Here is a 22,219-nt window from a genome sequence, read left to right as displayed (position 1 = left end):
CCTGATATGAAATGAACAAATTCATCAACTGACTATGGGCAACACCAGGGCAGTTTATTAATACAGGTGATTTCCTGTGGCTTTGCACACGGGGAGTGAGGACCAAGTGTAGCCTTAAGGTGAAGTGGGGTTAGAGGGTAATTGGACCAGGGGGTGCAGAGGTGACTCATTTCCCATTTTAAAGTCATATTTTTATATTTCCATTATAAATTCCTGTGTCAATATTTATAATGGGAAATGCCCATGTAAACTGGTCACAGTGTAATTATATCCACCTGTGCTGCAGCGCTCCCACTGGAGGGAGGTGTAATTAGAGCACCTATCACAAACTCGGGTGCATATCGTCCTGGCAATTTTCAGTCCGTTATAACAATTTTGGAAAATCGTTGCTTGGTGGTGAGATGTTCCTGAATTCCTCATATGAGCTCCTGGTGGGAGCAGAGCCTCACAGAATTATGAAAATCAAATACAAAGAACTCCAGCCTCCCTGCGTGTGGACAGAATTAGTTGGTCTGATGTATATCTTATTTGTATTTTCAAAGGGCGAACAAGGAGTCCGAGGACCCCCAGGCGTACCTGGGCCAGGAGAACAAACAGGCAGTCCAGAAGCAAAAGTTCAGAAAGGAGAAAAGGTTTGTTCGTTTTAAAAAGTTGTTTCATTGGATTATTTATTGCTTTCTTTTCCGGAACGGTTAAATCCGGAGCTTATCCCTGTACCTTGGAAGTCATCAAAGCTGTTGTGATTAATTTCTAGCTTAGTGCTGTTTACAAGTAAAGCTTTGCACTGACTGAATCAACACTAACTGCTCCCAGCGTCTCCCGAGGGAGCCGACCGAGGGAGATTGACCACTCGCTCACTGAAATATTGGACCAAACCTTGCTGCAAAAATAACGGTGTGTTAACGACACACGCCGTTATTAATGCGTAAATTGGCCAACGGGTTCAGGGGATTGAGAGAAACGCCGTGAGTTGTGACTCTCCAGAATTTGCTGGTCGATTTACGCCGCTCCTCCGTTTGCTCCACACAAACGGCATCTCGTCCTCAACCTCCCCGTTATTTTTAAGGACTTGCTGGATTTGCACATTAATTGCCCATTAAACTCACTGCAGAAAGTTAGGGCTGGTGATTAAAAACGCAAGGACCTTTTTGACAATGTGATAATTGTTAATGTGATGCCGATCAATCTCTCCGGCCCAGAAAGGGAACAATTTAAACTGTTCAGTCTCATTCCTGCAGGGAGTAAATTCTTAGAGATTTAAAAAATTTAAAATTTTTAAATGTTTTTCTTTCTTTTCCTTTCTTTTTTCTCTCTCTCTTAATCCAATCTTTCTTTCCCTCTCTTTATTTCTCTTTCTGTTCCTGATTTGACTCTAATTCACCCGATTTCCTTCTCCGTTGTTCCTCTGTTTCTTTCTCAATCCCTAAATCTCGTTGATTGAGGAGATAGACTGTTGGTCCCGTCGTTCACTGAGGTCCCAGATCCCCCGTCTCCCTCCCCGCCCCGTTATCAGCTCGCACTTCCAGCAAGTTACAGCGCAAAAAAAATTTTGAGTTGAAGGGTGAGGGGGAAAGTCTAACAGGGCTCGTCACGAGATCATAGAATCATGGAACGATATAGCACAGAAGGAGGCCATTCAGCCCAATGTGCCTGTGCTGGCTCTTTGAAAGAGCTGTCCAATTAGTTCCACTCCCCTGCTCTTTCCCCAGAGCCCTACACATTTTTCTGCTTCAAATATTTATCCAATTCCCTTTTGAAAGTTATTATTGAATCTGCTTCCACCGCCCTTTCAGGCAGCGCATTCCAGATCAGAACAACTCACTGCGGAAAGTTTCTCCTTATTTACTCCATCAAAACCCTTCATGATTTTGAGCACCTCTATCAAATCTCCCCATACCTTCTCTGCTCTAAAGAGAACAATCCCAGATTCTTCAGTCTCTCCACGTAACTGAAGTCCCTCATCATTAGTACAATTCTAGTAAATCTCCTCTGCACCCTCTCTAAGGCCTTGACATCTTTCCTAAAGTGTGGTGCCCAGAATTGGACACAATACTCCAGCTGAGGCCAAACCAGTGATTTATAAAGATTTAGCATAACTTCCTTGTTTTTGTACTCTATGCCTCTGTTTATAAAGCCCAGGATCCCATATGCCTTTTAAACAACCTTCTCAACTTGTCCTGACACCTTCGAAGATTTGTGTATGTGCACCCCCAGGTCTCTCTGTCACTGCACTCCCTTTAAAATTGTCCCATTTAGTTTATATTGCCTCTCCTCGTTCTTCCTACCAAAATGCATCACTTCACACTTCTCTGCCTTAAATTTCATCTGCCATGTGTCTGCCCATTTCACCAGTCGGTCTCTGTCCTCCTGAAGTCTGTTACTATCCTCCTCATTGTTTACTACATTTCCAAGTTTCATGTCATCTGGAAACTTTGAAATTACGTCCTGTATATCCAAGTCCAGGTCATTAATATATTGCCCTGTTCCAGCAAAGTTAGGCCCAATGTTCTGGACAAGGTGAAATAGTTTGTCTCAGTCGACATTATCTGGTCCCTTTTAGAATCCTAAAAACAGCAATCAGATCTCCTCTCAACCTTCTCTTTCACAGTGAGAACATGTCCAATTTACATAATCGCTCCACATAATCTATTTCCTCTCCAGTTGTGAGAGAGGGAATGCTATGTGTTGCTGACCTCTTTCAGCTGGCTACTGTCCCAGTTCCTGATTAGTGGAAAGCTTCCCTCTCTCCTGCCGTGACACTGACTGCCCTTTTCTATCAGATGCAAACAATGAAATTCACCAATAATTTCAGGAGTAAGGAGAGACCGCCTTGTATTACACAGAAGGCTGGGATCAAAGGCTCGTACTTTCCAGCCAGAGGGCTCCATTGCTGCAGCAAAACTCTGCTGCCCGTATCCTAACTCGCACCAAGTCCCGCTCACCCATCACCCCCTGTGCTCGCTGACCTACATCGGCTCCCGGTCCAGCAACGCCTCGATTTTAAAATTCTCATCCTCGTGTTCAAATCCCTCCATGGCCTCGCCCCTCCCCATCGCTGTAACCTCCTCCAGCCCTACAACCCTCCTCCAATTTTGGCTCTCGCGCATTCCCGATTTATTTTGCTCCACCATTGGCGGCCGTGCCTTCAGCTGCCTGGGCCCTAAGCTCTGGAATTCCCTCCCTAAACCTCTCCGCCTCTCTCTCCTCCTTTAAGTTACTCCTTAAAACCTACCTCTTTGACAAAGCTTTTGGTCACCTGTCCTAATATCTCTCAGTGTTAAATTTTGTTTGATAATCGCTCCTGTGAATGCAAGTTGTTGTTATTGTAGTAGTTAATATATATTTAAAGACACAAATACCAATAACCTCCGTCTGTGATTTATTTTCAGGGTCAAAAAGGAGAGTCAGGGGAATCTGGAGCAAAGGGTTTTCCTGGCAGCCCTGTAAGTATGACGATCACACTGCTCTACTAATCTATGATCACCTCCTGTCCACAAGTTTCGCACCCTGTTGTCACGATTTTTAGTCACGCTTTATACATCAACATTTAGCATTGAAAACACCATTTTAATCAGTTATAATGGGAATTCCCTATGTAAACAGGTCTCTGCGGCCAATAGGTGGTGTTGTAGCTCCTAGACCACTGCATCCTCTGGCACACTGTGAGCAATGCCAAAGAAGATCTATTAGTCGAGAGCAAAGATTATTAAATGAATCGTCCACACTTCCTCTCCCACCCCCTTAGGCAATGGAAACTAGTCCAGGAGATCTCTGCAGATCTACGCAGTTCCTGACTTTTGTAAGCGGTGATCTCAGCCCCTGCCAGAAACAGGTCCAGCTCTCGCTTGAAGGAATCCCTCCAATTTCTACCCCTCCCCAGTGGGGAAGAGTCTAGTCGCTGCTCAGCATCTTCCCTGACCTCATGGACTAGGCTGGAGTAGGCCCACCGTCCCCCCTCTGTGCCCCAGTACCGTGCTATGGATCCACCTGCAGGAATATTTTGCCCCCATGCCTTGGCCGATCTCTAAGAACGTCCAGAATGGCTTCACAAGTAAAATGATAATGGGATAAAAATATAATCGTCAAGATACGATTTGGGAGTGAGTGCTCCCAGCAGAGAGCTTCGTGTGACGGGAGCTCGTATCACCAGACCTAATTTGTGCCCTGATTTTCAACCCATTGACTGTAATTTAATTATATTGGATGAAGAATTACACGTGCAGTGAATTAGGCACTGACCCCCAGGCCTGATTTGCCGATAAGTGCCCCGCTATTGCAAATCTCTGCATTGTGAGACCACACCGCATGTGATAGGCTAGAAGTAACAGTGGCTGCTAGATTGAGATGTTTGACCAGCAATCTCAACCGTTAATGAAGCTTCTTATAAAATGAGCACTAGAGAATTCCCATACACTCATGACTGTTAGGGACGATGTGATGGTAAATTCAACGATCTCACAATCCCAGTAAGCACTATCTCTCGAAGGCAGAAGGGGTCAGAGAATGGGCTTTACAGTGTTGTAGCACTTTCTCTGACTCACGGTTCCTTCGACCAAGGCTCCCAGCTTAGGATCACTGAATGTACTCTACAATTTCCAATATGAGAGAGTGGGCTAATTTGGTCACTCAAAAGACTTGACTGAGTGGTCAAAAAGATCAACCATCTGTTTTTAAATGATGATCATCAACACTATCAGCATAGCCTGAACTTTAGTGTGAAAACTAACCTTGTCTCCAACGGAACACGGAATTATATCTTGTCAGGAGATGTGGAGATGGTGAATCACCAACATACACTGACTGAAAACAATGAGCCAGTTAAAACAGTCTTTAATAAAGGCAGTTTGCAAAATGAAACTGCCGAATGATGAGGACATTTTTTGAGAATCTTGGTTGTCCAATTTTATAAATGTTACTGACCCCAAGTGACTGTTCTACAGGGACGGTCTAGTGTCGGAATGAAGGGTGATAAAGGAGAGCTGGGTGAACCAGGAAAACGGGTGAGTATGATGCAGTGTGTTTATTTATTTATTTATTAATTCATTCTCGGGATGTGAGAGTCGCTGGCAAGGCCGGCATTTATTGGCCAGCCCTAGTTGCCCTGAGAAGGTGGTGGTGGGCCTTCTTCTGTGGCTGTTTGATACAACTGAGTGACTTGCCAGACCGCGTTGGTGTGGGACTGGAGTCACATATAGGCCTAGACCGGCCCCACCCTGGGAGCACCGATCACAGAAACACTCCTTTGCAAAGTTGATGGTAGAGTTGACAAGTTTGTGCACCTGGCTCAGATTCTGGATTTTGATTATGAAGGAAGGAAAATCCGACAGGGGTCGGGACCTCCCTGCCAACCCATAATATCCGACAGGGGTCGGGACCTCCCTGCCAACCCATAATATCCGACAGGGGTCGGGACCTCCCTGCCAACCCATAATATCCGACAGGGGTCGGGATCTCCCTGCCAACCCATAATATCCGACAGGGGTCGGGACCTCCCTGCCAACCCATAATATCCGACAGGGGTCGGGACCTCCCTGCCAACCCATAATATCCGACAGGGGTCGGGACCTCCCTGCCAACCCATAAAATCCGACAGGGGTCGGGACCTCCCTGCCAACCCATAATATCTGGTAGGGGTCGGGACCTCCCTGCCAACCCATAAAATCCGACAGGGGTCGGGATCTCCCTGCCAACCCATAATATCTGGTAGGGGTCAGGACCTCCCTGCCAACCCATAATATCTGGTAGGGGTCAGGACCTCCCTGCCAACCCATAAAATCTCCCCTTTGTTAAAATGCTCCTAAAGTTCCCTCTTTGTTAATCAAAAGTTCCCTGAGAATTGCCCACCTGTTTGTTTGACGCAGAACAGATGCAGTTTGTACCTAAAGCAATAATTTAGACTTAAATGTAAGGGGCATGATTAAGAAGTTTGCAGATGATCCAGTAATTGGCCGTGTGGTTGATAGTGAGGGGGAAAGCTGTAGACTGCAGGAAGATATCAATGGACTGGTCAGGTGGGCAGAAAAGTGGCAAATGGAATTCAATCCAGAGAAGTGTGAGGATACTGAGAAGTGCAGAAAACAGAGGGACCTTGGAGTGCATGTCCACAGATCTCTGAAGGTAGCAGGACAGCTAGTTAAGGTGGTTAAGATGGCATACGGGATACTTTCCTTTATTAGCCGAGGCTATAAAACACTAGTTAGGCCACAGCTTGAGTACTGCGTACAGTTCTGGTCACCACATTACAGGAAAGGTGATATTGCACTAGAGAGGGTGCAGAGGAGATTTACGAGGGTGTTGCCAGGGCTGGAGAATTTTAGCTATGAGGAAAGATTGGATAGGCTGGGGTTGTTTTCTTTGGAACAGAGGAGGCTGAGGGGAGATTTAATTGAGGTGTATAAAATTATGAGGGGCCTAGATAGAGTGGATAGGGAGGACCTATTTTCCTTAGCAGAGAGGTCAATAACCAGGGGGCATAGATTTAAAGTAATTGGTAGAAGGATTAGAGGGGAGCTGAGGAGAAATGTTTTCACCCAGAGGGTGGTGGGAGTCTGGAACTCACTGCCTGAGAGGGTGGGAGAGGCAGAAACCCTCATCGTATTTAAAAAGTACCTGGATGTGCACCTGAAGAGCCGAAACCTACAGGGCTACGGACCAAGTGCTGGAAAGTGGGATTAGGCTGGGAAGCTCTTTTTTGACCGACACGGACATGATGGGCCGAATGGCCTCCTTCTGTGCTGTAAATTTTCTATGTTTCTAATGTCTTTTAACCATTTCACAGGGTAAACCCGGCAAAGATGGAGACCCAGGATTCCCGGGCCGTGACGTAAGTATTTTTATATCGTATCCTGAACGCAGCCTCTCATCAGACTCAAATTCTAGACTAACCAGTAATGTTGTATTGTCTACAGATTGACTGTGTTCACTGTAACTGAAACCATTAACCCTGCATCTAATGCTGCCCATTTAAGGCCCTTTGATCCTGGTGTTAAGGGGAGTGTTTGTGCTGCCAGTTCCCGGTAATATGGCCCTTCCCAGCGGCTGGATTTAGCAAGTCGAGAGGTTTACGTTGGTGGCATCACCAGCCGAGTGAGACACTCGCTTCGGGAACCAACACCGTAAAGTCCCCGCACACTGACATCAACGTAGAAGGGTTTTACTTTGCACCAGACAGCCAAGTGTTGGTAGCAGTTTACCAGTGAGATGGGCAGGAGCTGTGGTACGTTGTAGGTGTGGGTCGAGACAGGGCGCTCAGTAACATGTTCTCAATAACATGCAGAGTGCGGCTGACAGACTCCAACTGCTGGTTGTGTCTTTAATGACTGAACTAATCCATCAAAAGCTAAAGTTCAAGAGGCAATTAGACATTGTGAGGGGGGAATGGTAGGTCACTGCGGGAAGCACGAGCATTGTGATCTTAGTTACAATATCAGCTGTTTCAATCGCCAAATACCAACTGGCAGCTGAGAATCCAATCAGAGCTTTACAAAACCTTTACAAGTACCCGCCTCGCAGTGTTCCGACTTGTGAAGATTGTAGATTATACTGTTTGCCAAGAGAAACAATTTCAAAGATGTTTCTGGAACTTTATTATGTGTCGGCTGAAAATGAACAGTGGGAAATTCATTCTTGGTTTTGTCCAACTTTCAGGGTCAACCAGGTTTTCCAGGTGAACCAGGGTTCACAGGTCAGGATGGCTCCAAGGTAAGGAGCTAATTTTTATTTGTTTTTTAATCAAATATTGGAAGAATTGGGGGAGGGTTGGGTGGGTGGAGGGATGGATGGATGGAGGGAGGGAGGGAGGGAGGGATGGGTGGAAGGAAGGAGGGATGGGTGGAGGGATGGGTGGAGGGATGGATGGATGGAGGAGTGAATGGATGGATGGGTGGAGTGAGGGATGGATGGGTGGAGGGAGGGAGGTATGAATGGGTAGAGGGAGGGAGGGATGGATGGGTAGAGGGAGGGAGGGATGGATGGGTGGAGGGATGGGGGAGGGAGGGAGGGAGGGTTGGATGGAGGGATGGAGAAGTAGGTGGTTTTATGATGAGAATTCAGTGCTGCAGAATATGGGAGAGAACTTCCAAGGGGATCCTCAATTTGCCGCCATCACTTTGGCGTAAGATGGTTGGAAACCCTGGGAGATTGCCAAAAACGGCCATTTACACCGGTTCCCTGGTGTTTGGGCCGAGGTCATGGCAGGAAATCGGGAGAATCACTACGATAATTGCTGGCACTTGTCTTCCCTGCTCTTTCTTTAATAGTCCCCATATCTAGCTCGTGCAGGACTCGTCCAGTCAGCACGAGAGGAGTGAGGATCCAAACACTGGTCACAGAGAGAGATTACTGCTTAAACCCACTGCAGAACCAGTCCCTAAAATCATCCCTTTAATGTCAGTCCCAACTGTAAATTAGGTTCATTTTCATTGTCTTAATTTGTTCTGCCTTGAAAATAACAGCCAGATATTCTTTCTCTAGGGCGAGAAAGGCAATCGAGGAATCGATGGTCCTCCAGGTGTTGTAAGTAACTGAAAAAAAATCAAGCAATGGTAATTAGAATGTGGATTTAATGAGATTATTGGAACTCGTCATTAAAACCGTGCGGCTTTCTCTGGGCAAAATAATACAAAGAGTTATAGAATCAGAGAATCTTACAATGCAGGAGCAGGCCATTCGGCCCATCGTGCCTGTGTCGGCTCTTTGAAAGAGCTATCCAATTAGTCCCACCCCCCTGCCCTTTCCCCGCAGCCCTGCAAATGTTTCCTTTTCAAGTATTTATCCAATTCCCTTTTGAAAGTTATTATTGAATCTGCTTCCACCGCCCTTTCAGGCAGTGAATTCCAGAACTGCCAATTACCTTAAATCTGTGTCCTCTGGTTACCGACCCTCCTGCCACTGGAAACAGTTTCTCCTTATTTACTCTATCAAAACCCTTCATGATTTTGAACCCCTCTATTAAATCTCCCCTTAACCTTCTCTGCTCTAAGGAGAACCCAGCTTCCCCAGTCTCTCCACAAAACTGAAGTCCCTGTAAATTTAAATTATGTTTAAAAAAACTCAAATTCCTTTTGGGCACAGAACTGACTAGTTTCTGCCTTTACGAGACATATAAGGGTTAATTGACACAAAAATGACACAAAATTTGGAAGGGTAGTAAACAGTGAGGAGGATAGACTTCAAGAGGATATAGACAGGCTGGTGGAATGGGCGGACACGTGGCAGATGGAAATTTAACGCAGAAAAATGTGAAGTGATCCATTTTGGTAGGAAGAACGAGGAGAGGCAATATAAACTAGAGGGCACAATTCTAAAAGGGGTGGAGGAACAGAGGGATCTGGGGGTATATGAGCACAAATCGTTGAAGGTGGCAGGACAGGTTGAGAAAGCAGTTAAAAAAGCATACGGGATCCTGGGCTTTATAAATAGAGGCATAGAGTACAAAAGTAAGGAAGTCATGATGAACCTTTATAAAACACTGGTTCGGCCACAACTGGAGTATTGTGTCCAGTTCCAGGGATGAGGGACTTCAGTTTTGTGGATAGACTGGAGAAGCTGGGGTTGTTCTCCTTGGAACAGAGACGGTTGCGAGGAGATTTGATAGAGGTATTCAAAATCATGAAGGGTCTAGACAGAGTAGATAGAGAGAAACTGTTCCCATTGGTGGAAGGGTCACAAACCAGAAAACATAGATTTAAGGTGATTGGCAAAAGAATCAAAGGTGACATGAGGAAAAACTTTTTTACACAGAGAGTGGTTAGGATCTGGAATGCACTGCCCGAGGGGGAGGTGGAGGCAGATTCAACCATGGCCTTCAAAAGGGAACTGGATAAGTACTTGAAAGGAAAAAATGGAGGGCTACAGGGAAAGGTCGGGGGAGTTGGACTAGCTGGATTTCTCTTGCATAGAGCCGACGCAGACTCGATGGGCTGAATGGCCTCCTTCCGTGCTGTAACCTTTCTATGATTCTATGATTCTACAATTACTCGCAATCCCGGGCACAGAGCATCTCTCACCTGGAGTCTGGGCACTCCTTCCCACGATTCTACGTCCACAATGACAGGGTAACACTTGCCCCAATACCACTGGGCTGTCACTGTGGGCAGGAGTGTGAATTGATGAAATGAGCCCTACCTATAGCAGGGACTGTACCCTGGCCCCAGACTGGCAGTGCTGTAGAAAGCACCATGATTATATTACTGAGGGGGGTTACTCTGCACCGCAACAGAAAATAATTCCACCAGTGGAACTGTCTCTTTTACATCGTCCCGTGGGTCAGGGCCCCTTTGTCGGGCCAGCACGGCATTAAGTCGTTCTAAAGCTCGTGCTGCAATTCACTAAATGGTTAGATGTATTTGCACGATATCCAGTCGAACTATCGAGACTCAATGTTTAAAATTAATCAATATTGATCTCTTTGGCTATCCTTTGTCTCCAGGACCTCTGAAGATTTGTTCTTGTCTGGGGCTCCATGGCACCCCTGAGAATTGTCTCAAAGTATTCCTCACAGATAGTGCCATCAGCTTCCCCGGGTATACAGCCAGGATTCACTAAGGCCCAGCGGAATATAGGAACAGGAGGAGGCCATTCAGCCCCTCGAGCCTGCTCCCCCATTCAATTGGATCAAGGCTGATCTGAATCTCAACTCCATTAACCCGTTTGGTTTCATATCCCTTAATAACCTCACTTAACAAATATCTATTGATCTCAGTGGTCTAATAGATTCCTTAAAAACAGGTCTCCCCATCAGCTGTTCCATGTTTGACTGACAATCCTACGATGATACAAAAGAACAGAAAAGGAATGTTCCAGAGTATTATTTCCCTTGTTGGCCCGAAGATTTTTCTCTTTTTTTTAATTTCCTCTCCCAGGAGAATAAATTGCTGCGGGGTGGGAGGGGGGATTTGGGGAGAGAGGGGGAGGGGAGGAGAGGGAGGGGACTATGAGGAGTTTAGTCATGAAGGCCCGACCATCAGGAGGTGTGGGACAGGCTTGATGGACCGGCTGGTCTTTTCCTGCCTGTCATTTTCGTACGTTCATATGAGTAAAAACCCAGCTGATCCATCGAGCACCTCAGACCCCCTCCCCATCACCTCAGCCCCCCCGAGCCTCCCAGGAGAGTCAAAGGAAAACCTTTGGTCAATTTAGGAAATGCGTCTCCAGCCCCCCCCCCCCCCCCCCCCGGCCAGCAATTGAGCAGCTCTGTGAGCTCTCGGTCACTGACACCATCAACCCATCATCCCAACGAGCTTCTATAACTGCCGATGACTCCCACCTGGTTGGGCAAGATATGGTATTGAGGAGTCCAGCAATGCTGCCAAGGCTTTGGGGCAACAAGGAACGACTTTAGCAACGATTATTTGACTGGACACTTGGCCCCCGCCAAGCTGGCAGCAATCTGCCGTTCACTAAACACCAGCTTTGTTTTATAGATTATCGATTCAGAAGGACACGCTATTCATGGCAGTCAGGGTGAGCCAGGCAGTCCTGGCCCTCCTGGGCTGAAAGGTGAACAAGGTCCTCAGGGTAAGTACCTGATCTGCCATTTGGTCGTGTTATTGAAGGTCACATTCAGCATAAGTGAAAATCAATTGAAAAATTACCAACTTAAATAAAACTCTTATTCCTTTCTTTCCTCCAGGCCCCCCAGGATTTGCAGGATTACAAGGCCCTCCAGGTAAAGAAATTGTGAAGCTTCTGTGACCAAATAGTGATTGGCACAGGGCTTGACCTGGACTGACCAGTAAGGGAACAAGGCTAATTATAATCAACTTTACAGAGAGGCTTTGCAGACCAGACACGAAGATTCCTACTTTAGAGATAAACGGGTAGATCTTGCAAGGCTCCTCTTCTGGGACAGTCTCACACCTGGAGTACAGGCAGATATTAGATTACACACCTGGAGTACAGACAGATATTAGATTACACACCTGGAGTACAGACAGATATTAGATTACACACCTGGAGTACAGGCAGATATTAGATTACACACCTGGAGTACAGGCAGATATTAGATTACACACCTGGAGTACAGGCAGATATTAGATTACACACCTGGAGTACAGGCAATCATAGAATTACACACCTGGAGTACAGACAGATATTAAATTACACACTTGATCACAGACAGATATTAGATTACACACCTGGAGTACAGGCAATCATGGGATTACACACCTGGAGTACAGGCAATCATGGGATTGCACACCTGGAGTACAGGCAGATATTAGATTACATACCTGGAGTACAGGCAATCATAGAATTACACACCTGGAGTACAGACAGATATTAAATTACACACTTGATCACAGACAGATATTAGATTACACACCTGGAGTACAGGCAATCATAGAATTACACACCTGGAGTACAGACAGATATTAAATTACACACTTGATCACAGACAGATATTAGATTACACACCTGGAATACAGGCAATCATGGGATTACACACCTGGAGTACAAGCAATCATGGCATTACACATCTGGAGCACAGGCACACATGGCATTACATATCTAACTCCAAAAGCACATTGCAAATCCTTAGATTTCTAATTAACGTCAGTTAAATATCTGCACATGGGTAAACATCTACTTGAACTTTAGTCACGTCAATTATTCTCTTTCTATATCAGTAAAATTTCTCTCCAAAGATTTGCATTTAAACAAAAAAATGCCAAAATTGCAGACTTTGGTGAGATCAGGATCAGGGTCAGGATCGGGATTGGGATCGGGATCGGGATCAGGACCAAACCAGGATCAGGATCAGAGTCAGGATCGGGATCGGGATCAGGGTCAGGATCGGGATCGGGATCAGAGTCAGGATCGGGATCGGGATCAGGGTCAGGATCGGGATCGGGATCAGGATCGGGATCAGGACCAAACCAGGATCAGGGTCAAGTTCAGGATCAGAGTCAGGATCAGGATCGGGATCAGGATGTCGGAGTGGGAATACAGCGGGAGAGTGGCACTACCTTGAATCTGGGCGGGGGTCCCAGTTCTGGGGATTAATATAAGGAGAACTAACAGGCACTTATTGTTGAACCATTGTTGCTGTGTAGATTCGAAGTCCCAGAAATTGGTTTGCACAGTGCCCGGTTATCAGGCGCTACTCTGCCTACTAAGACCCCAATACGACGGGCGGGAAACGTGCCCACATTTCCGGCCTTGCGTGCACCACCCGCCATATTGGGTAAGGACAGTAAATGTGCGTCCTGAACCCACGCCTGATACAGGCGTTAAGCCCTTTGCAAATGCAAACAAGGGGCCTAAAGGCCCTCTCAAGTTCTCTCTTTGCACCTCTGATCGGTTTCTCGACCTTCCTGTGCTTTACGTCATGGTTCCCTCGATCCCCTGACGTCCTGGCAATAATTCATTTATATGTTTTACTTAAAATTTAGGTTTGTCACTGCAAGGAGAGAAGGGCCTCCCAGGATTCACTGGTGAACAAGGTCAGAAAGGTGAGAAGGGTCTCCCGGGACTGTCCCTGTCGGGTTCACCAGGAAGAGATGGTCAGCGGGGTCTACCTGGCCCTCGAGGCCCTCCCGGACCTCCAGGTAAGTTGATCATTGTGATGGAGCTACTGTCCAGTCTCTGTGTTGTCCTCTGCTCACAGAAACCTGTCCTGGTGGGTAAAGTAGGAACTGCAACACTGCATTCCGTGTCTGTGTTGGGGGAAATTGAGATGTTTCTGAAGTGAGGTTAAAAAAGCATTTAGTCCATCAAACCCCTCCTTCTACACACCAGTCCCAAACTGCAAGACTCAACAGGAATGTAGATCAGGAGCAGAAGGAAACCTGCCATCCTTACCCAGTCAGGCGGGGCGTGTAACGGGTGGGGCGTGTAACGGGTGGGGTGTATAATGGGGGGGGTGTATAACAGGGGTGTATAACGGGGGTGTATAACGGGGGGTGTATAACGGGGGTGTATAACGGGGGGCGGGTGTATAACGGGAGGGTGTATAACGGGGGGGCGGGTGTATAACGGGGGGGGCGGGTGTATAACAGGCGGCCGATTCGCTTTCGCCAGTTTTGCACTACAGCTGAAGACCAATTCCATCCTCGCTGTCTTTCGGCTCAGACTGAAGTCCTGTTGGATGTAAAAGATGATATTTGGACACGGCTGGGGCCATTCTCCCTGGTATCCCAGCCGAAATTTATCCCTCAACCAACATCATTAAAACAGATGATCTGGTCATTTATCTCATTGCTATTCGTGGGATCTTGCTGGTGCAAAAATGGCTGCTGCATTTCCTACATTACAACAGTGACTACACGTCAAAAAGTACCTCATTGGTTGGAAAGTGCTTTGGGACGTTGTGAGGTTGTGAAAGGAGCTGGAGAAATGCAAGACAGGGGTACGGTAGCATAGTGGTTATGTTACTGGGCTAGTAATCCAGAGACCTGGACTAAAATCCAGAGTCATGAGTTCAAATCCCGCCACGGCAGCTGGCGAATTTAAATTCAATTAATTAATTAAAATTCAATTAATTAAATAAAAATCTGGAATTAAAATACTAGTATCAGTAATGGTGGCCATGAAACTACCGGATTGTCGTAAAAACCCATCTGGTTCACTAATGTCCTTTAGGGAAGGAAACCTGCCGTCCTTACCCGGTCTGGCCGATATGTGACTCCAGACCCACAGCAATGTGGTTGATTCTTAATTGCCCTCTGAAATGGCCTAGCAAGCCACTCAGTTGTAAAATCTCGCTACGAAAAGTCATAATAAGAATAAAACCGGACGGACCACTCGGCACCGGACACGACAACGGCAAAACACCAAGCAACAGCCTGACATAGCCATACTCACAGAATCATATCTTTCAGCCAACGTCCCAGACTCTTCCATCACCATCCCTGGGTATGTCCTGTCCCACCGGCAGGACAGACCCACCAGAGGTGGTGGTACAGTGATATACAGTCAGGAGGGAGTGGCCCTGGGAGTCCTCAACATTGACTCTGGACCCCATGAAATCTCATGGCATCAGGTCAAACATGGGCAAGGAAACCTCCTGCTGATTACCACCTACCGTCCTCCCTCAGCTGATGAATCAGTCCTCCTCCATGTTGAACACCACTTGGAGGAAGCACTGAGGGTAGCAAGGGCACAAAATGTACTCTGGGTGGGGGACTTCAATGTCCATCACCAAGAGTGGCTCGGTAGCACCACTACTGACCGAGCTGGCCGAGTCCTGAAGGACATAGCTGCTAGACTGGGCCTGCGGCAGGTGGTGAGCGAACCAACACGAGGGGAAAAACTTACTTGACCTCGTCCTCACCAATCTACCTGTCGCAAATGCATCTGTCCATGACAGTATTGGTAGGAGTGACCACCGCACAGTCCTCGTGGAGATGAAATCCCGTCTTCGCACTGAGGACACCATCCAACGTGTTGTGTGGCACTACCACCGTGCTAAATGGGATAGATTCAGAACAGATCTAGCAGCTCAAAACTGGGCATCCATGAGGCGCTGTGGGCCATCAGCAGCAGCAGAATTGTATTCCAGCACAATCTGTAACCTCATGGCCCGGCATATTCCTCACTCTACCATTACCAACAAGCCAGGGGATCAACCCTGGTTCAATGAGGAGTATAGAAGAGCATGCCAGGAGCAGCACCAGGCGTACCTAAAAATGAGGTGCCAACCTGGTGAAGCTACAACTCAGGACTACATGCATGCTAAACAACAGAAGCAACATGCTATAGACAGAGCTAAGCGATTCCACAACCAACGGATCAGATCAAAGCTCTGCAGTCCTGCCACATCCAGTCGTGAATGGTGGTGGACAATTAAACAACTAACGGGAGGAGGAGGCTCTGCAAACATCCCCATTCTCAATGATGGCGGAGTCCAGCACGTGAGTGCAAAAGACAAGGCTGAAGCGTTTGCAACCATTTTCAGCCAGAAGTGCCGAGTAGATAATCCATCTCAGCCTCCTCCCGATATCCCCACCATCACGGAAGCCAGTCTTCGGCCAATTCGATTCACTCCACGTGATATCAAGAAACGGCTGAGTGCACTGGATACAGCAAAGGCTATGGGCCCCGACAACATCCCAGCTGTAGTGCTGAAGACTTGTGCTCCAGAACTAGCTGCGCCTCTAGCCAAGCTGTTCCAGTACAGCTACAACACTGGCATCCACCCGACAATGTGGAAAATTGCCCAGGTATGTCCTGTCCACAAAAAGCAGGACAAATCCAATCCGGACAATTACCGCCCCATCAGTCTACTCTCAATCATCAGCAAAGTGATGGAAGGTGTCATCGACAGTGCTATCAAGCGGCACCTGCTCACCGATGCTCAGTTTGGGTTCCGCCAGGACCACTCGGCTCCAGACCTCATTACAGCCTTGGTCCAAACATGGACAAAAGAGCTGAATTCCAGAGGTGAGGTGAGAGTGACTGCCCTTGACATCAAGGCAGCATTTGACCGAGTGTGGCACCAAGGAGCCCTCGTAAAATTGAAGTCAATGGGAATCAGGGGGAAAACTCTCCAGTGGCTGGAGTCATACCTAGCACAAAGGAAGATGGTAGTGGTTGTTGGAGGCCAATCATCTCAGCCCCAGGGCATTGCTGCAGGAGTTCCTCAGGGCAGTGTCCTAGGCCCAACCATCTTCAGCTGCTTCATCAATGACCTTCCCTCCATCATAAGGTCAGAAATGGGGATGTTCGCTGATGACTGCACAGTGTTCAGTTCCATTCGCAACCCCTCAGATAATGAAGCAGTCCGAGCCTGCATGCAGCAAGACCTGGACAACATCCAGGCTTGGGCTGATAAGTGGCAAGTAACATTCGCGCCAGATAAGTGCCAGGCAATGACAATCTCCAACAAGAGAGAGTCTAACCACCTCCCCTTGACATTCAACGGCATTACCATCGCCGAATCCCCCACCATCAACATCCTGGGGGTCACCATTGACCAGAAACTTAACTGGACCGGCCATATAAATACTGTGGCTACGAGAGCAGGTCAGAGGCTGGGTATTCTGCGGCGAGTGACTCACCTCCTGACTCCCCAAAGCCTTTCCACCATCTACAAGGCACAAGTCAGGAGTGTGATGGAATACTCTCCACTTGCCTGGATGAGTGCAGCTCCAACAACACTCAAGAAGCTCGACACCATCCAAGATAAAGCAGCCCGCTTGATTGGCACCCCATCCACCACCCTAAACATTCACTCCCTTCACCACCGGCGCACTGTGGCTGCAGTGTGCACCATCCACAGGATGCACTGCAGCAACTCGCCAAGGCTTCTTCGACAGCACCTCCCAAACCCGCGACCTCTACCACCTAGAAGGACAAGGGCAGCAGGCGCATGGGAACAACACCACCTGCACGTTCCCCTCCAAGTCACACACCATCCCGACTTGGAAATATATCGCCGTTCCTTCATTGTCGCTGGGTCAAAATCCTGGAACTCCCTTCCTAACAGCACTGTGGGAGAACCGTCACCACACGGACTGCAGCGGTTCAAGAAGGCGGCTCACCACCACCTTCTCGAGGGCAATTAGGGATGGGCAATAAATGCCGGCCTTGCCAGCGACGCCCGCATCCCGTGAACGAATAAAAAAAAAAAAAAAAAAGTTCTTTCCTTCTAGTGCAGCAGGTGGTAAAGGATGCTCGGCTGATATTGGTTATTAAAACTGAAAATGCAGTAGATCGAATGCGGGCGTCTTTTCTAATGGTGTTTTTATTGTTTCAGTGTCAGATGAGGACTGTCAAAGTCTACCTGGGCCACCAGGAGCTGATGGGCCACGAGGATTCCAAGGAGAAACTGGACTGAAAGGTGAGTTTTTATTGGGTTGCACGGTTCATTTTGTAACGTCAGTAGATATGACCCATGAAGCAATGGGGACAATCCGCCCTCTTTCACAGCAACTCTTCAGACACAAGTTTGCTGTAACTTTTAGTGAATGTTCTCCATCAGTGGCGGATTGGTTACCTGAATTCAACCATGGCTTGATGGCTGTCCCTTTACGTCCAGTGTGCCCAGCCTTGACCCCTCCCATCTCCCATGGGTGGAGTTGTTTGCAGTGAGGGGTAAGTTTGGTGGATTTGACCATTGCCACCTTCCTAAATCGCACCAGGGTGTGACCCAGGGGCACTTTGCATTTGGGTCCAAAGTGGTGAAACGAGCAGGATTTCTGGTGTAGAACATCAGCCCACCCCCTGCCTCTTCTTCTGATATCTGCATGTCGGGGGGAGTGGCGGGGGGGGGGCATAACACACTAGAAACACCCTCCTCTGCTTCCTTCAGAATTGTTTTGTCGTAACATAGAGACCCGGAACAACCAGGCACGATGGGCTGAATGGCCTCCAGATAGGATGGATACTAAGGAGCTTTTTCCCTTCGTTGAGGGTTCTATAACAAGGGGACATAGATTCAAGGTAAAAGGCGGGAGGTTTAGAGGGGATTTGAGAAAGAACTTTTTCACCCAGAGGGTGGTTGGAGTCTGGAACTCACTGCCTGAAAGGGTTGTGGAGGCAGGAACCCTCACAACATTCAAGAAGCATTTGGATGAGCACCTGAAATGCCATAGCATACAAGGCTACGGACCAAATGCTGGAATATGGGATTAGATTAGACAGGGCTTGATGGCCGGCGCGGACACGATGGGCCGAAGGGCCTCTATCCGTGCTGTATAACTCTATGGCTCTTTTGTGCTGTAAGATTCTTTGGGCGCTAAATTGGGCCGTGTAGCTCCCGTTGTTTCGGCGCTACACGGCCTCTCCGACATCCAAGATGGCGTCTTGGATGCGCACGCATATTTCCTGCGTGATGTGCGCCGGACGCCATCTTGGTATAGGAGTTAGCGCAGGCGCAGATAACGAACGCTGGAATCATGTAAAGTAGGGAGAAAATGGCTTCAATCAGTGTGCAACGCTGATTTAAAGTGATAGACACCATTTTGGGACTTAACGCTCAACTCAACGCACAGTGTTAACCCTGACCATCTGAACGTGTCTTAGAGTGCCCAGAGGACCCCCCACCACCGCTATTTAAAGGGACCATGCAGGATTTACAGGTTAGTGGCTGGATTATTGCCTCTGGCTGCCGAGACATTTGTAACTGATTCTGGAGATCTCCTAGACTTGAATGCTAGGACGTGGGGACATAGTCTAACATTTAGAGCCAGGACGTGCAGGAGTGAAGTTAGGAAATGCTTCTACACGCAAAGGGTGGGAGACGTTTGGAACTCTCTTCTACAGACGGCAGCTGATGCTCGCTCACTTGTGAGTGTTAAATCTGAGATTGATAGATTTCTGTGAGCCAAGGGTATTAAGGGATATGGGGCTAAGGCGCGTATATGGAGTTAGGTCACAGGTCCACCATGATCTCATTGAATGGTGGAACAGGCTCGAGGGGCTAAATGCCACGGCCACTTGTTGTCTCTTCATATGCGTCACCTTCTCCTGCAAGAAAGCGGGACGTGAGTCTGGGTGATGTGCCTGTATTGGTTGAATAGCAGCCAGTGTGTGTGGCCTGTGAGTTGTGGGTGGGCGGCTTGAAACAGTGGTAATGTGTAAGGGTGAGAGGAAGCATCTGATTGTAAGAGTTGAGTATTGATGGAGAGAGTTTATTGGTGTGTGGGTGATGGGGGTGTAGTGCATGGTGCAGTTGGTAGGAGACACCACTTGACAGTTGACCTCACTCACCTTGACCAAAGGATTGTCAAAGCATTGAACTTCTTCCTGCACTGCATCCATGTTCATGATGCTGTGCGCCTGGCATTGACTTCGTCCCCCGCTGCCTCCCACTGCCTTTTGAGTATATATCTGGAGGGCCACTTGCCCCCCCACTGCGGATATAGGATGTCCCTCCTTCTGTCCATCTCTTGCACCAAGGTCTCCAGTGCATCAGCAGAGAACCTTGCTGCACGCTCTCTCGCAGGCCTGGTACCAACTCAGATCAGCAGATTGGTGAGGTCTGGTGTGCAGATTGGAGGAGGTGGGATTTAGTAGTGCGCAACCTTTATTCAATGTTTTAACATAACTCATCAGTGTGTAAACATAGGGATGGGGCCTGTATCTGTGTGTTACGTGTGTGATGTCTGATCTCTGTTCAGACTTCATGCAGACAGTAGGCTGTTATTTTCAGCAAATAACAGGTACCAGCTCCCTTTAAGAGATTTCTAAGAAACATCCTCCCTTTAAGAGATTGCGCTCCCCCCTGGTGGTGGAAAGTGTGAATTGCATCGATTCCCCGGGCACGGCACGGAATGGAACGCCGATTGCGGGTAAATGCTACCTTGGGTCCAAACTTGCGTGCTGCCTGCGCAGGGTCCACGGGCACGGGGTGTTAGAGCATCGCGTCACCACCGCCCAAAACGGACCCTTATCCAACTTTTCCCCCGTGACTCTCTGAACCAGGTCGCATTCCAAATTCCACCCCTGGCTGTCTTGTGCTCCAGCAATGCTGTCCCAGGCTCAGGAATCATGGGGTGCAAGAGATTGAAGCCGACCGCAGGGAGAAAGAAATGTCTCTGATTCAGAACTGTAGGCTCAAGGGGAACGAGCTGAGCTACTACTGAACAAAGACGGACAGTGTGATTCCTCGAGTGAAATGTGTGGCAGGCAATTCAAATCCAGCTGACCTAGAGGAGATGTTTCTACTTGTGGGGAGTCTAAAACCAGGGGCCATAAATATAAGAGAGTCACTAATAAATCCAATAGGGAATTCAGGAGAAACTTCTTTACCCAGAGAGTGGTGAGAATGTGGAACTCGCTACCACAAGGAGTAGTTGAGACGAATAGTGTAGATGGGTTTAAGGGGAAGCTGGATAAACACATGAGGGAGAAAGGGATAGAAGGAGATGCTGATAGGGTGAGATGGAGTAGGGAGGGAGGGAGTTATGAAAAACCAAGCAAGTCACAACTGGATCTGTTTGTGAAGCTGAGTTAATGGAAGGCAATTGAACCAATTGGAATGTACACAGAATAGGATAAAGGGGGGTGACATTCACAGGGGTTAATTGCACTCCGTCACTATGACCTCAGCGAGAACCCCGTTCACACACACCTAACTGGGCCGATCTGGAGAAGCGTCAAGCTAATTCACCCCATGGTCGACCAGCTCACTGTTGTAGAGTTTGCTGTTTGTTATCCCAGCATATTATTAGATCCCAAGGTAGGATCATGGAATTAGAATCTTACAGCACAGAAAGAGGCCGTTCGGCCCATCGTGCCTGTGCCGGTTCTTTGAAAGAGCTGTCCAATTAGTCCCACTCCCCCTGCTCTTTCCCCAGAGCCCTGAAGATGCTTCCTCTTCAAGTATTTATCCAATTCCCTTTTGAAAGTTATTATTGAATCTGCTTCCACCGCCCTTTCAGGCAGCGCATTCCAGATCATCACAACTCGCTGCGTAAAAAAAAATTCTTCTCATCTCCCCTCTGGTTCTTTTGCCAATTACCTTAAATCTGTGTCCTCTGGTTACCGACCCTCCTGCCACTGGAAACAGTTTCTCCTTATTTATTCTATCAAAACTCCTCATGATTTTGAACCCCTCTATTAAATCTCCCCTGAACCTTCTCTGCTCTAAGGAGAACAATCCCAGCTTCTCCAGTCTCTCCACATAACTGAAGTTCCTCACTCCTGGTACAGGGACTCTTGAAGGAATGAGGAGTTGGGACTCGCTGAGGAGACTGTTCTAAGACACGGGAGCCACAATAATCTAGAGGGTTCTTTAACGGTCTGGATTTCCTTACAGGTGCCAAAGGAGATACCTGCTTCCACTGCAATTACACGGCATTCCCGGGACCAGCAGGTCCCCAAGGGCCACCTGGACGAGTAGGTGAGTGACTACACACAGCGCAGGGGAGCTTAAACACTGGCTCGGGCCAGTAAAACAACGCTCTTCTGAAAAGACTCCCCCGGGCATACTGAGACCTTTGCTCCAAATTTACTTGTTCCTGTGTTTCGCAGGTGATCCCGGAATTCCAGGGACCAAGGGAGACCACGGACCACCAGGAAGAGCGGGATTCCCAGGCCAACCTGTGAGTGTTCCTGATGCTCGGCGGCTGTAGCTGGCGTAGTTCCGGGGGGGAATGTTTCTCGGTGCACCAGGCAAACTGTCTCATGCCAGGGATGATAACGAGAAAACATTCACAAGGATGATCCCAGAACTGAGAGATTTCAACTATCAGGAATGACTGAACAGGCTGGGGCTCTTTTCTCTAGAAAAGAGAAGACTGAGGGGTGACCTGATAGAGGTCTTTAAGATTATGAA

General features: G+C 47.9%; 1 protein-coding gene across 1 annotated transcript in view; it reads left to right on the top strand.

Annotated features, from left to right (window-relative positions):
* The window catches only part of LOC137323157 (collagen alpha-1(IV) chain-like), a 198,853-nt gene that overhangs the window by 109,067 nt on the left and 67,567 nt on the right, over positions 1 to 22,219 (top strand). Inside the window, exons 13-24 of the mRNA XM_067986640.1 lie at positions 543 to 632; positions 3,390 to 3,443; positions 4,941 to 5,000; positions 6,779 to 6,823; positions 7,648 to 7,701; positions 8,473 to 8,514; positions 11,424 to 11,517; positions 11,633 to 11,668; positions 13,392 to 13,547; positions 17,696 to 17,779; positions 21,701 to 21,784; positions 21,916 to 21,986. Of these exons, the coding sequence (XP_067842741.1) occupies positions 543 to 632; positions 3,390 to 3,443; positions 4,941 to 5,000; positions 6,779 to 6,823; positions 7,648 to 7,701; positions 8,473 to 8,514; positions 11,424 to 11,517; positions 11,633 to 11,668; positions 13,392 to 13,547; positions 17,696 to 17,779; positions 21,701 to 21,784; positions 21,916 to 21,986 (870 nt within the window). The remainder of the gene's footprint in view (positions 1 to 542; positions 633 to 3,389; positions 3,444 to 4,940; positions 5,001 to 6,778; positions 6,824 to 7,647; positions 7,702 to 8,472; positions 8,515 to 11,423; positions 11,518 to 11,632; positions 11,669 to 13,391; positions 13,548 to 17,695; positions 17,780 to 21,700; positions 21,785 to 21,915; positions 21,987 to 22,219) is intronic.

Source organism: Heptranchias perlo, chromosome 6 (assembly GCF_035084215.1).
Source record: "Heptranchias perlo isolate sHepPer1 chromosome 6, sHepPer1.hap1, whole genome shotgun sequence".
Taxonomy (NCBI): domain Eukaryota; kingdom Metazoa; phylum Chordata; class Chondrichthyes; order Hexanchiformes; family Hexanchidae; genus Heptranchias; species Heptranchias perlo.
This window is presented reverse-complemented; position numbering and strand designations above follow the sequence as displayed.